Source organism: Podarcis melisellensis (assembly GCF_964234715.1).
Source record: "Podarcis melisellensis genome assembly, chromosome: 13".
Taxonomy (NCBI): domain Eukaryota; kingdom Metazoa; phylum Chordata; class Lepidosauria; order Squamata; family Lacertidae; genus Podarcis; species Podarcis melisellensis.
Window position 1 is genome coordinate 52,778,771 of NC_138545.1, and position 13,909 is coordinate 52,792,679.

At 42.1% G+C, this 13,909-nt stretch overlaps 1 protein-coding gene and 1 long non-coding RNA gene across 4 annotated transcripts in view; one reads left to right on the plus strand and one right to left on the minus strand.

Moving 5' to 3' along the window:
- SDHA (succinate dehydrogenase complex flavoprotein subunit A) overlaps nucleotides 1–9,117 on the plus strand; it is a 23,852-nt gene extending 14,735 nt beyond the window's left edge. For all 3 annotated transcript variants that reach the window (XM_081884019.1, XM_081884020.1, XM_081884021.1), the window contains 8 exons: nucleotides 1,964–2,132; nucleotides 2,754–2,949; nucleotides 3,830–4,001; nucleotides 4,484–4,602; nucleotides 5,341–5,452; nucleotides 6,331–6,461; nucleotides 7,800–7,913; nucleotides 8,143–9,117. In XM_081884019.1, the coding sequence (XP_081740145.1) occupies nucleotides 1,964–2,132; nucleotides 2,754–2,949; nucleotides 3,830–4,001; nucleotides 4,484–4,602; nucleotides 5,341–5,452; nucleotides 6,331–6,461; nucleotides 7,800–7,913; nucleotides 8,143–8,229 (1,100 nt within the window). In that variant the 3' untranslated portion in view covers nucleotides 8,230–9,117. The remainder of the gene's footprint in view (nucleotides 1–1,963; nucleotides 2,133–2,753; nucleotides 2,950–3,829; nucleotides 4,002–4,483; nucleotides 4,603–5,340; nucleotides 5,453–6,330; nucleotides 6,462–7,799; nucleotides 7,914–8,142) is intronic.
- Nucleotides 8,958–13,811, minus strand: LOC309354457. The gene is made up of 2 exons (XR_014162320.1): nucleotides 13,511–13,811; nucleotides 8,958–13,076 (listed from the first exon to the last, which is right to left on the minus strand). It is a non-coding gene; the product is annotated as an uncharacterized lncRNA (long non-coding RNA).
- Nucleotides 13,812–13,909: the final 98 nt, after the last annotated feature.

The following is a 13,909-nucleotide window of genomic DNA, read 5'->3' on the forward strand; positions in this document are numbered from 1 at the left end:
TTGAATCTTAAAGCAGTTGATAGCTTTCTGCCTGTGTTAGAACCATGAAAAAGTATAATACATCTTTAGCTTGTTCATTCTAGGGACATATTCATGAGAAACAACAATAGATCCCTACTAGAAAGTAGATGAGAAATGGTTGTCTGAAGAGGCTAGCTATAGATAATGACTGTCTTGGAAACATTTAAGAAAAATGTCTATACAGGCAGTGACTGTTTTAGGCGCATCTGATATGTGTGCATGCGTGCATCACGCTGAACCCAGAAGTGGCTCAAAAAATCACAAAACGGGGTGGAGCAATGGCAGAACAGAGTGTTTGCAGTCTTTTTCAGTCGTGTTTCACATATATGTGATTTCACTAAGCTGTGCAGTGCCTCGGAACGTAGCCCCAATGTAAATGTACAAATGTAAAGCAGGTTTGGAAATATTTTAATGTATTTATTAAGTGTCTTGTATTATGTATCCTGATCTTCTTTTCTGAAAAGTGCCCAGAGGGTGCTATCATAAAATCCAGTGAAGCCATATGTGATATGTAGCAATTAGAATGTGAGTTATAAAAACAGCACTGCCTGTATGTAGTTATCCGCTTCCAAAAGTGTATACAGTACAAATAAAAATGTCTTCAAATTCCTTTTGGAAATCAGGGAAGGGAACTGCCAGGCTTTAACGTGGGAAGAAATTCCAGAGACAGAATGCCTTTCTCTTTCCTTTGCAACCTCCTAGCCACCCACAGCAGTGATACTGCGAGAAGAGCTTTTCTCTCTGATCATAAACTGTGTGTTGGGACATACAGAGAAAGTCTTTGTATAACTTAGAGCTTTGTATACCACTGTCAACACCTTGTATTACTGGCAGCTGGTGCAGTGCTGTCAGAATTGTTGCTGGCCCTTTGGCTGCTCTGCTCAACAGCTAAGCTGCCATATTCTGGACCAGCTGCAGCCTTGTGACTGTATAATATACAGTAGTTTAAGCCACTTGCTATATCTCAAGATTGAAACTCTGCCTCTGCCAGTTCTTACTCTTTCTACACCAAAGATTCTGTCAACTTTCAAAGGGATAGACAAGTTAATCTGTTGTAGCAGAGTTCTGTACTACCCTAAAGATTACACTTTTGTGAACTAGTACTTGTTTTGTCAGGTGCGTAAGGTGGCATCTTATGTTGGCAGTTGAAAATATGGAGAGCTTGTGTACTTTGGGATTAAAAACCTTTTAAAAGCCAAGGCAGTACAGCTGTCATTTTCTGTCCAGAGCCCTACAAAGGTGGAAGCATGCCCAGCATATTCACAAAAGCAACAATTCGTGATAAACAAAATAACAGACAAATGTCATAACAAGAAAAATGGCATTAATTATTTTGCATAAAGTGTAAGCTAACCTAAATCATAATGGGGTCTGATTTTTATAGTATTCTACTAGTTTCTGATTTTCTATCTTGGCAGCCTCATGCTAGAGAATTCCACTGAAGAATGGCAGCCTTAGAATCAGCAGGAGAATGTCTTAGGAGAGTGAAATACTCTCTGCCATATTTTAGTATTTATTTGGGACGGAACAAAATACCACCAGTCTCCAGTTAAGCATAAAATAGTGTTTTGTGGAAAGATAGAGAACAAGTTTGAGTGATTTGAAGGAAGAATTGCAACCAATATTCTGCTAGCAGAAGTATTTATATCCTTCTTTAGGTGTTCAAAGCACTTCCCATACATCCTCAGTATTCAAGAGCCCTGTGGAGTTGATAGTTTGTCACCCCTATATTGGCAGGTGTGAGGCTGAGAGAATGCTGACTTTTCAAAAGCCATTCAGTGAACAAGCTTGATTGATTATCAAAGCCAAGATTTGAAGCTGGTACATACACTATATTGGATATTAAAATGTTGGTGTCTCATTCTAGTACTATGACATTGAGGAACATCTGTAAAATATAGTCCCTAACAAGTTTATAATGTAGTGACTGCTTGTTTTGCAGGTATTTATGGAGCTGGCTGCCTTATTACAGAAGGCTGCCGTGGTGAAGGAGGCATTCTGATTAACAGTGAAGGTGAAAGGTTTATGGAGAGATATGCACCAGTTGCCAAAGATCTAGCTTCAAGAGATGTTGTGTCTCGTTCAATGACTATTGAGATCCGAGAAGGAAGGTAAGTCTGGTTTTCGGTAACTGCTACCTTTCAAAACCGATTATAGAAGATGTGGGATTGCTCAGTTTGTAAACATTGACCAATCCAGTATCTTAAAGCCTTGGTTCTCCAAATGTTGTTGAACCACAACCCCCCATTATCTTGGACCATTTGCAGTGCTGACGGGGGATGGTGGATGGTTGTAGTCCAACAGCTTCTGGGAACCCAGGATTAAGGAAAGCTATCTTAAAGAATAATATTATTTCACTGAGACCATCTTGAACATGACCTCCTGGCAATACAGTTCTTCCTGGGGTTTAGGAGACAGTTGAGTGCGTACAAATGTAGGGATGTTTATGACCTACAGACTGGTAGGAGGGGGTGTATGGCACATGGAAAAGCCTCAGATTTGCTACCACATATGAGTCCTAATTGTAAGAAATGTGTTTCATTTATTTAAACTTTACAAACTGTTAGTAAATAGAAAGTGAAATGTGGGTTGAAAAAGATGGCTAGTTCCTGTCACCAAGAGAGCTGTTCTTGTTTGCCTTCCTATATAAGATGATGAATGACTTTAAAAGTTTGCCTCTAGATAGGACTGTGGAAATGAGTGTGTTTAAATACTTTTTCTATTAACACCAGAGGATGTGGGCCTGACAAAGACCACGTGTACTTGCAACTGCATCATTTGCCACCTCAGCAGTTAGCAACTCGTCTTCCTGGGATTTCAGAAACTGCTATGATATTTGCTGGTGTGGATGTTACCAAAGAACCCATTCCTGTTCTGCCCACTGTGCATTACAATATGGGAGGTATTCCTACAAACTACAAAGGACAGGTACTTTTCCAGAAGTAATATTCAAATAGGAAGTATTTTAAACTGAATATTGTGGGTGTTTTCTGCATACTGATTGATATAATTGTGAAGAAATAGCAACTTGACAGCCCACTTTGACAGGTGGATGGGTCTGCCTTCCTGTTAGTCATCTGACATTAGGTGATTAAAAGTTCAAGCTGTAGCTGCAAAGGGAGATTCTTCCTTTGTAGCCCTGGCTCTTCCTTCGCATCTCCAAGCCAGGAATGCAAATGAAGAATTTGCAGGTATTCAGGGCTAACCAGGTCCACCTTTCCTGAGCATGATGCTTTATGACATTTTCCCTTGTTAACGTAGGTTTGGTTAGCCCAAAATGCCCTGAACGCCATCCTCCAAGGCCTGGCAGACCTAATTCGGCCTGTGGGTCTTTGGTTCTCCCTTCTCTCTCTGCCTTCTGCCATCACCACCTTCACTCCTTGTGTTAGCCAACAGCTTTTAAAAAATGACTACAAGAAAGTCAGTAGTAAAAATGGTGACAAAGACTGTGTGTATCCCACTCTCAAAACTGTGTGGCTCCTTTTGTCCCTACCTTTGCTGTGCTCTCACTAACTTCTGCACTGGGGAGACTTCTCTGTCCATGGAGGATCTCTGCGGGGTTTTAGAACCCACTATAATCAGGGTTCTAAATCATGCAGGGATATTTCTGCAGTGAGAAGTCTTCTCCACTCATGAAGTTATGGTGAACACAACAGTGCCAGGAACAGGAGGAGCTGGGTGACTTTTGGAGTGGGGTAAATGCGTGGTCCCACCACCTCTGTCACCACACTTGCCCTCTTCATGCGAGCGGTGCATGAATAGAGTCACTGCATGCTTATATTGATTTCACACTTATTTTTAATGGCAGGTGATTACTCATGTAAACGGCAGAGATCAAATAGTTCCTGGCTTGTATGCTTGTGGGGAAGCAGCCTCTGCCTCTGTTCATGGCGCTAATCGTCTTGGAGCAAACTCACTCTTAGATTTGGTGGTCTTTGGCCGTGCCTGTGCTCTTAGCATTGCAGAAACCTGCAAACCTGGTAGGTCTCCTTGCTTGTTTTTCATCTCCCTTGAAAGGCTTTGAAAAGGCTGGGTACCTTTGAGCATAAGAGCCCAAACCAGCATGCTGTCAACCAGCCCTTTACTCAGGAGAGGTGGGTGCTGCTCTTTCAAGCAGGGGCACCTTCAAACAGCAGGGAGCGGCTGGCCACTCTACACATTTTCCTTCCCTGGGGAAAGGCTGAGGAATTGGGGCTTGCATGGAGACGTGGGACTGGCAACAACTTTTCACTTGACCAGCAAGGTCAAGAAACTCTATTAATGCCTATGAAAAATATTTCCCTTCCTACCAAATTCATCAGAAGGGGGTGGGCAGGCACTGAGAATTTTGCTAGGAAATAATTGAAATACTGATTGGCAATATATTCCTCTTGTTCCTTGCCTTCCCCCTCTCACCCTGACTGCTATCTAATTTTTGTAGACTTAACTGTAGCTGAATCATGCTTGTGTCTACTCTAATTAGGAGAGCCAGTTCCGTCAATTAAGCCAAATGCGGGTGAAGAATCTGTAGCAAACCTTGACAAACTGCGCTTTGCCAATGGAAGCATAAGAACTTCGGATCTGAGACTTAATATGCAAAAGGTATATAAAAGGTTTGCTTGGAGGCTAGGCTAATAACATGTAATGTGAATTGCTAGAGCAGATATATAATGTTTTGACTTGAAAACTGGATTTCTGGCCTTCCTAAAATGATTTTCTTCTTTTTAAAATTTTGTGCTCTGGTATTTTCGAGATGGAGGGGCTGATTATCCATTCATGATCTAAAAGTTGACAAACACCCATGAAACCTAGGTTGAAACTCCTGTTCAGGTGCAAAGCTTCCTAGGTGACCTTCCTTAACTTTCAGCTTAAGTTGTTTCACACGGTTGTAGTAAATGGTGCTCAGAATACAAACAGGATGTTCCTCTGCAAATGGAACCTGCTTCTACACTCCATCCCTAAGGGCTGTTGCACTTCTCAAGTTAAATTTGCTTTCATGTCCAGAACCTAAGCACTACTCCTTCCTTTTTATGCATAGGTAGAGTTGCATTCAGAGAATATCAGATTTCTACAGATTATGAAAGATAGCGGGCTGGCTGTGCTGATATGTGGTAATGGTTACATATTGCAGCCCAGAGTAAATTCTCTTGGAAGTGATGGAGCCATTAAGAAATAGCCAGGGCAGCTTAACACCACATGAGTATGGACTTGAGGGTTTGTAGAAAGTGATATGGGTGTATTCAAACAGATTTTGACAACTGAACATTCTGGCAGCTGTAGGAGGTTAATTTTTTCTTCGAATTTCCAATCAATGTATTGTTTCTCAATTTCTATTTATAGACAATGCAAACCCATGCTGCAGTGTTCCGTACAGGTCCTGTCCTACAGGAAGGTTGTGAGCAAATTAGCAGTCTCTATAACAACATGGATGATTTGAAGACATTCGATAGAGGTAGACTGTCTGAATGTAGCATTGTAAGCTTGGCCAGTGTGGTGTAGTGGTTAAGAGCGGTAGTCTTGTAATCTGGTGAATCGGGTTTACGTCTCCGCTCCTCCACCTGCAGCTGCTGGGTGACCACCTTCTTCTTCTTCTTCTTCTTCTTCTTCTTCTTCTTCTTCTTCTTCTTCTTCTTCTTGGTGCGCAAGTAAATGATTCTGACATCTATCAGCATATGCAGTTCAGAGAACTTTGCTGTTAAGAAATGCAATGTCAGTTTGACTTAAAAACAAGTATTAATGAGACCACAGATTCACAGAGAAAATATTTAAAGGGTAACAGCTTGTGTAGTGCAGGGCATTTCTAAATAATCAGTTTGACAAATGCCAGACATATAGGTGACTTTCACAGTTTTGACCTTCAGGGAACACTTCCCACATTGACTTCTTGATTAGGACTTCTGGAGCATGTTCTTGTGGAGCACTGGTTAGGCCTGCTCATTCTTGCTACTGGCCCATGGGACCTTAAGAGTGTATCCTAGAACATTCTCAAGCAGTTTCACATTGCAAAGACAGACTGGTAACAGTAGGCAAATTGTTCATTTAGGAGATGGGATTGCACCATTACTGGTCATCTCACTGAGGAACCTTGGATAGCTTCAAATGAATCCCAGAGGTCTGTGGAGCACAGTTTAAAAACCACTAGTTTACAAAGTCCTGAGTCTACTCTGTGCTTCAAAAAGAAAAGGAAAAATTAGCACAATAGTGCTGCCCTTGGTCTACAGCGTTGGTCTACAAGCAATTGCAGCCTTGGTCTACAAGCAGAGTTGTGCTTTTGTCTGATTTGTATACTGGGACTGCTGAAATGCCCCTAACATTTCATTGTACCTTTAGGTATTGTCTGGAATACTGACTTGGTGGAGACTTTGGAACTACAAAATCTAATGCTCTGTGCTTTACAAACTATTTATGGTGCAGAGGCTCGGAAAGAGTCGCGTGGTGCTCATGCTAGGGAGGATTATAAGGTATGCACAACTTCTTTATGTATCACCTGTGGCCCATTCCTGCTCTCACCATCCCTGAACATTGATTATGTTGGCTGGGGAGGGGGAAAGAGGAATGGCATATGGAAATAGTGGCCACAGTTCCAGGAAGGTGCAGAATCCTGAGACACGTGGAGCTTTCCTCTTCTGAGCAGCCAGAGTGTGTTGAGCAGTTCTCATTGAAACATATTGGGTTTATATGTGTTGCTGCTACCCCTAGTACTCCCAACCTGATTTGGAAAGAAAAAAACCTTGAAAGGACTGCTCCTTTGTTGCAAGGACAGATCTTCCTGTGTGGTTTTAGGAGAAGCATCAGAATTTTCCTGTTTTATTCCACATCTAATGTCGGTGTTGGAGAAGTATTCCAGTCTACAAATGCTTACATTTGTAGCAGCAGGTTACATGTGACTGCATATGTGCATATTAATCAGTGTGATACATTATTAGTGTTTGGGGCTGGGGAAGATTAAGGGAGTTGGGCGGGCCAGGTTCAAAAACACTTGAGCTTTAAAGCAAAATTAGCGCATCTCTGCCCAGTCACACCCCAACTTCCATTTCGTTGCCAATGAGCCAATTTATTTTTAAAGCAGAATTGCACGTACCAACACGTTGAACTGGAGGTACCTTAGTAATTAATTTTGTAAGAAAGAAGCACAGCCTAAGCTGCTCCACAATCTCATGGAGATATCTCTACCAGTGCCCCTTTTGACATCTCTTCTAAATGAGTGTTGTGGGTACCATCAGCACCTTTTAAAAATCAGAGTTATTGGCCTTACAGGACAGCACTTCCACATTTCAGTTGTTTCTAATGTAGCTAAAATATTTAATGCAGCATCTCTGTATATAATACAGTGGTACCTCAGGTTACAGACTCCGCTAACACAGAAATAGTGCTTCAGGTTAAGAACTTTGCTTCAGGATGAGAACAGAAATCGTGCTCCAGCGGTGCGGCAGCCGCAGGAGGCCCCATTAGCTAAAGTGGTGCTTCAGGTTAAGTACAGTTTCAGGTTAAGAACAGACCTCCAGAACAAATTAAGTACTTAACCAGAGGTACCACTGTAAAAGATAAGGCAATGCGTGCCTACATACACAACAAAAAAGCTGGTTTCACTGAGGAGGTAATGAAAGCTAGAACCTAAGGAGTTGCACATTTGTAGAAGAATAGGTAGTGCTTCCATATTCAGTTCTAGCTCTTGTAAATTCCTAAAGAAACTAGAATGTTCTTTAATATTTAGGGCTGTTTGGTACGTGGCTGGTGTCATCTTCTGAGCAGAGCTTTGGGTTGTTGCCATTATCTCACTCTTACATTGTGTTGCTTAGGTAAGGATTGATGAATATGACTATTCCAAACCAATCCAAGGGCAGCAGAAGAAATCATTTGATCAGCACTGGAGAAAGCATACTCTCTCTTATGTAGATGTCAAGACTGGGAAGGTATGTGATCCCCCACACCTTGGCCTTTGAAATTAGGAATCCTGTATCTCCAGCATAGTGTGGGACTTGTTTTACAACTAAAAGAACTCAATTTAAATAAATTTTGATTTCTAATTTGGATTGTAATGAGGTTGAATAATTTTAAGTGCAAAATAATAAAGTTGTAGCTTGACTCTTTCTGTGCAGTCAGCTTTCTAACAAAGACAAACAACTGGTTTTTTTTTTCCAGGTTACTCTGGATTATAGGCCTGTAATCGACAAAACCCTCAATGAAGAAGACTGTGCAACAGTGCCACCAGCTATTCGTTCCTACTAGTGACTATCGTTGAGTTTCTTGTAAGTTTCCTGGTACAGAAGTGAACATCATGCAGCTTCCGACTAGACAACTGTAATGCATTAAGTCTGAGAGAATCTTCATTTGCAGCAGAATCCAGGAAGCTTAGTATACTGGCCCATTGCTTCATGCGTTAATATATCATGGCAATACAGAGCTCAGGCAGCAAAGTAATCTCATATTGTCTCTGCTTGAGTTTGTAGGTTTCTCTAAGTAGCTGGAGCTCTGCACGCAATTCATATGTATTACCTTTATGTTGACTGTGCAATTTTGTATTGACTTTCTTAGAGCGATACATTAAAAAGAGTAAATGCAGTATGGTGGTTAAGAGAAACAGCAGCATTTATCCAATAGTTGGAAGTACTTACACCCAGTGAAATGAAAGGGTTCACTTAAATATTGGATTGTGCTCTTAGAACTTTATAATTCTCTACATTTTACAGTTCACATTACTTATTTAAATCACAGTTGCTGCAACTATAACTTGTGAACAGTGTCAAGCCTAAATCAAATATCATAGCAGATCCATAACAGCTTGGTAGGACTTTTCTGTCTGTTGGCAGACACTAAGAATCTAGCTCTCTCTCCTTAAATATCTTTACCTAGGTGAATAATACACTGTTGAGAATTGAAAGTTGTATATCTGGCATTCTTTGTAAGGCATTCTTTGTTTGGAGTGTGTCTCTGAAAAGGGTTACAATGTATAGATGGATATTCTTCCAGATGCTTCAGTACTGTCGTATCAGTATCATCTGAAAAATCTGAAACAAATTTTCCCAACTGCTTTCCGATTTCATTGACAAGTGTGCATATTATGTATTTACTTTGTATTTGTAAAAATCCAGCACATTAAATAGGACAAGAATATAAGTACAGCGTGTGCCAGCACTGAAACAGTTCTATCAGTTTCTCCATTAATGTTGTTCAACATGTGTGTGTTCTTGGATTTCACAGATTAATTTTTTGTAATTAGAATTTTAGCATATGCGGAGTAATTTCTTTCCAGAAGGCTTTTCTCCATGAGTAAGAATTCCAGATATCTTTAGTGCAAACATGCTTTTTATTCACCCCTGCCTCTCTGAAGGGGATGGAGTCCCCTTTTATGCAGAACCCAAGAACACCCCAGAAATAGTAGAACATAAATATTTTATACACACGTCTCTGGCTATACATGTCTTAGGTAAAGGTAAAGGGACCCCTCCTGACCACTAGGTCCAGTCGTGGCCGACTCTGGGGTTGCAGTGCTCATCTCGCTTTATTGGCTGAGGGAGCCAGCGTGCAGCTTCCGGGTCATGTCGCCAGCATGACTAAGCCGCTTCTGGCGAACCAGAGCAGCGCTATTTACCTTCCCGCCGGAGTGGTACCTACTTATCTGCTTGCTTGTGCTTTCGAACTGCTAGGTTGGCAGGAGCAGGGATCAAGCAACAGGAGCTCACCCCATTGCGGGGATTCGAACCACCGACCTTCTGATCGGCAAGTACTAGGCTCTTTGTTTTAACCCACAGTGCCACCCGCGTCTTAGTTCACAAAGAAAAGCTTAAAATACAAAAATTTATGGGGAAATTATGAAAAAAGAGGCTTAATTGTATAAATTCCCAATACAGCCCTGTATCGTGAAGTTTCTAATATTTGATGTTTTATTATACTTTTATATTTTGCTAGAAGCCACCCAGACTGGCTGGGGAAACCCAGCTAGATGGGTGGGGTATAACAACAACAACAACAACAACAACTGTTGTTGTTAAAACTGCATACAACTTATAAGTGAGGTTTGCTGTCTCTCTGGTATATACATCTAGGATGTACTGGAAAGCTTATCAAGCCCACTGACTGTTAGCCCTTTCTGCTGATTCGTATCAGGAAAAATGGTACTGCCACACTCCGCTTTGAACACACTGCAAGTGAATATGAGGCTCTTGGTAGCACACCGTTGGTGGTTTGTTACTCCTTCCTGCTGAAGGTTTTGGGCTAAAAAGAGAATGAATACCAGAAGTGAATGGCTGGCTACACAGATGATGTCTTCAGAAAAGGCTTGCAATATTGTACCATGATGGACTACTGGCCAAAGAGAGGTTCCACACCACAAGGGCTGAGAAGAACATATTTGACTGATTGGTTTGGTACCCTCCCAAACACACTTTCTGAGATGCTTGCTCTGGAGAGAGAAAATGCTATATTTATAAAAGGAGCATTTGCGCCTATCTTTTATTTAAGCTATTTATACTGCATAATTAAAATTCAGAGTAAGACAATACCTTTTATGAAGATCCACCAAAATTTCACACTGTAGTGAGAGTTTCCCAGAACTTTTCCATCAGGCTGGATGTTACACAATGTTGGGTTGGTGGAGAAAGAGAAAATAGCTGGCTTTATGTTTAAGTGATAAAGCTGGGAGTTCTGTGCCACCCATTACCTCTGCCTTGTGGCGTCCATGTTATCCCCAATACTCCTCAACATCTACATGAAACAGCTGGGGGAAGTCACTGAATATTTGGGATGTGTTGCCATCAATATGCTCATAGTACACACCTTTACCTTTCTTTTCCACCTACAACTCCCAGGGAGTCTGGGACACTTGTGAAACACCTGAAGGACCAGGTATACATCTTGGAACTGCTCTTGAACTCACTGCTGTCTGGAGAGGCACAGGTAGGGCAATAGCCAGTAGTGCAGCTCAGGCCCCATCTGGAGTGGTAGGACCTGGTCCTGGTCGCTCATGCTCTCCTTGCCTTCAGATTGGACTGCTGCAATGCCCTTTATGTGAGGCAGCCTCTGAAAGCAGCTCAGAAACTAACTGGTGAAAAATACAACTGTTGGGATGCTAACGAGGGCCAGAAGGTTTGAACACATTTCTGTTGTTGCATTGTATTTCTAGGCCCAACTCAATGCATTCGTATTAATCTTTAAGGCCCTAAACCAGGCTTCTTCAAGCTCGGTCCTCCAGATGTTTCTGGCCTACAACTCCCATGAACCCTAGCTAGGATGATGGTCAGGGATGATGGGAATTGTAGTCTCAAAACATCTGGAGGGCTAAGGTTGAGGAAGCCTGCCCTAAACAGTTTGGGACTGGGTTACCTAAAGGACTGTTTGCTCCTTTATGACACCCATCTCTTGCGGGTGCACAATTAGCGCCAGTGCCTTCTGTCAAGAGTTTGGGTGTAATCACCGATGCCTCCCTTTCTATGGAGGTGCAGGTTGCAGCTACAACAAAGGCGGCATTTTTACATCTCTGCTGTGCTAAGCAGTTGGTCCCTTACCTCTCTCACCCTGATCTCACCACTGTGATCCATGCGACGGTCACCTCCAGGCTTGATTATTGTAATTCACTCCTTGAAGCTGACCCAGAAACTCCAGTGGGTGCAGAATGCCGCGGCGAGACTCCATATGGGGTCTTCGCCACAGGATCACATTCATTCAGTGTTATACCAGCTTCACTGGCTCCCAGTGGAGTACAGGATCGGGTTTAAGGTCTAGTTTTAACCTTTAAAGCCCTATACGGCCTAGGACCCTCGCACCTACGAGACTGCCTCTCCTGGTATGCACCCACGGAGGACCTTATGGTCTGCAAATAACAGCTTGGAGATCCCGGGCCCCTGAGAGATTAGGCTGGCCCGGCCTAGTGGAACCCTCTGCCACAAGAGATCAGGGCCCTGTGGGATTTGACATCTTTCCGCAGGGCCTGTAAGACGGAGTTGTTCCACCAGGCCTTTGGTCAGGGCTCAGCCTGACTCCCCTTCTCTTTTTGTATAAGAACTAGTATGAAAGAGGCCTCCCAGCATTCTCACAGGCCCATGTAAGAAGAGCGTAAACAGTTAAGCCTAATGAACATTTACTGTTCCCAACCCTAATCCTGCGGAAAGCCATCTAATTAGATTTTAATTTGATCCTGGCTTATTTTTAGGAGGTAATTTTTGTTTGATTTTATACCAGTGTTATATATTTGATGGAAGCCGCCCTGAGCCCAGTCTTGGCCAGAGAGGGCGGGATACAAATTAAAGATGATGATGATCATGATGATGATGATGATGATGATGATTATTATTTTATTAATGTCATGTAAGATTGAGGTCCTACTTGATATGCTAGCTGGTAAGATCTCTTAGGTTCCAGTTGCTGAACACTCTTCCAGTTAACATTTGCTTGGCCCCTTCCATTCTGGCATTCAGTAAGTCCTTAAAATTATTTTTACCACTGCCCTTCCTTAAGATAGTTTTGGTAATCCAATTCAGTATCTCTCACGCACCTACTTCTTGTCTGTATTTACTCTGTGCTTCATACCCTGCCTAGGGTTCTGTTTTATTTCTTTCTGGATATTGGTTTGAGAGCTTGGCTCTGAAAAGCAACCAGTGGAGCAAATAAAAATAAAATGGAAATAAAACCTGTGTGGGTCTCTGCCATAAGATGAAATAAGGGAAGAGGCAGCACACTACCTTAAGAACAGGGCTGCAAATCTGTAGTCATTTGCCTGGACATAAACCCTGTTGAACTCAATTGTGATTTCCTGCTCAAACAGGCAAACGATTGCACTGAAAAATAAGGACATGGTTGCTTATATACAACAGCCTTTATTTTAATTTTATATTTCATAAAATGTATACACCACTTGATTGTAAAAAACAACAACCTCAAAGCAGTTTACAAAAAGATAAATCAAGAAAAAACAATGCATTAAAACATACAAAAAGTTAAAATTACTAAAACATTAAACTACACCTCAAGCATCTGGGTAGACTTGCCTAAAAATGGATGCTTTCAGCAGGTGCCAAAAAGTGTTCAGTGAAGCGTACAGTGCTGGATTTCAATAGGCAGGGAGTTCCAAAGTGCAGGTGCTGCAAATGCAGAACTGGTATTATGTGGCACCTGCAGCAGTACCAGTTCTGCCAGTCAAAGTGGGCACGTGGGTAAGGCAGTTGATTAACTTTAGGCATAGTGAAGTTAAAATGCCTTTTTACTATTTTCTGCCATGTTGGGATCAGAACCCAACTACAAGTTATTATTTATTTAATTTGATAGTTGCTTTATTATTATTGTTTATTGAATTTATTATTTATTTAATTTCTGGAGGTCTCAGGGCGGCTTTGTCTTGCCTGGGGAACCCAAAGCAGTTAGTTGAGAAACAGCTTCTGCATCTAGTACTTTCCCCCCTTTAGTTACAGAAGAGAACTGGCAGCAATAATAGTATAGGAAGCAAGAAAACCATAAATGGAAGGGGGGAAACCTAAACTAAATAATGGCCCTTCCTTCAAATTCAAATATAACATACTCAGGGAGAACCACAGTTTTTGCAACAGGTGGCAGGAATTGGTAAAGGTAAAGGACCCCTGGACGGCGAAGTCCAGTCAAAGGCGACGATGGGGTTATGCCGCTCATCTCGTTTCAGGCTGCGGGAGGCGGCATTTGTCCACAGACGGCTTTCCGAGTCATGTGGCCAGCAGGACTAAACCACTTCTGGTGCAACGAAACACCGTGAGGGAAACCAGGGCACACGGAAATGCTGTTTACCTTCCCGCCATAGTGGTACATCTATTGATCTACTTGCGCTGGTGTGCTTTTGAACTGCTAGGCTGACAAAAGCTGGGCAGAAGAATGAGAGCTCACACCCGTCATGCACACATTCGAGCCGCAGCGCCACCCGCATCCCAAAGAAGTGTTCCCTGACCGG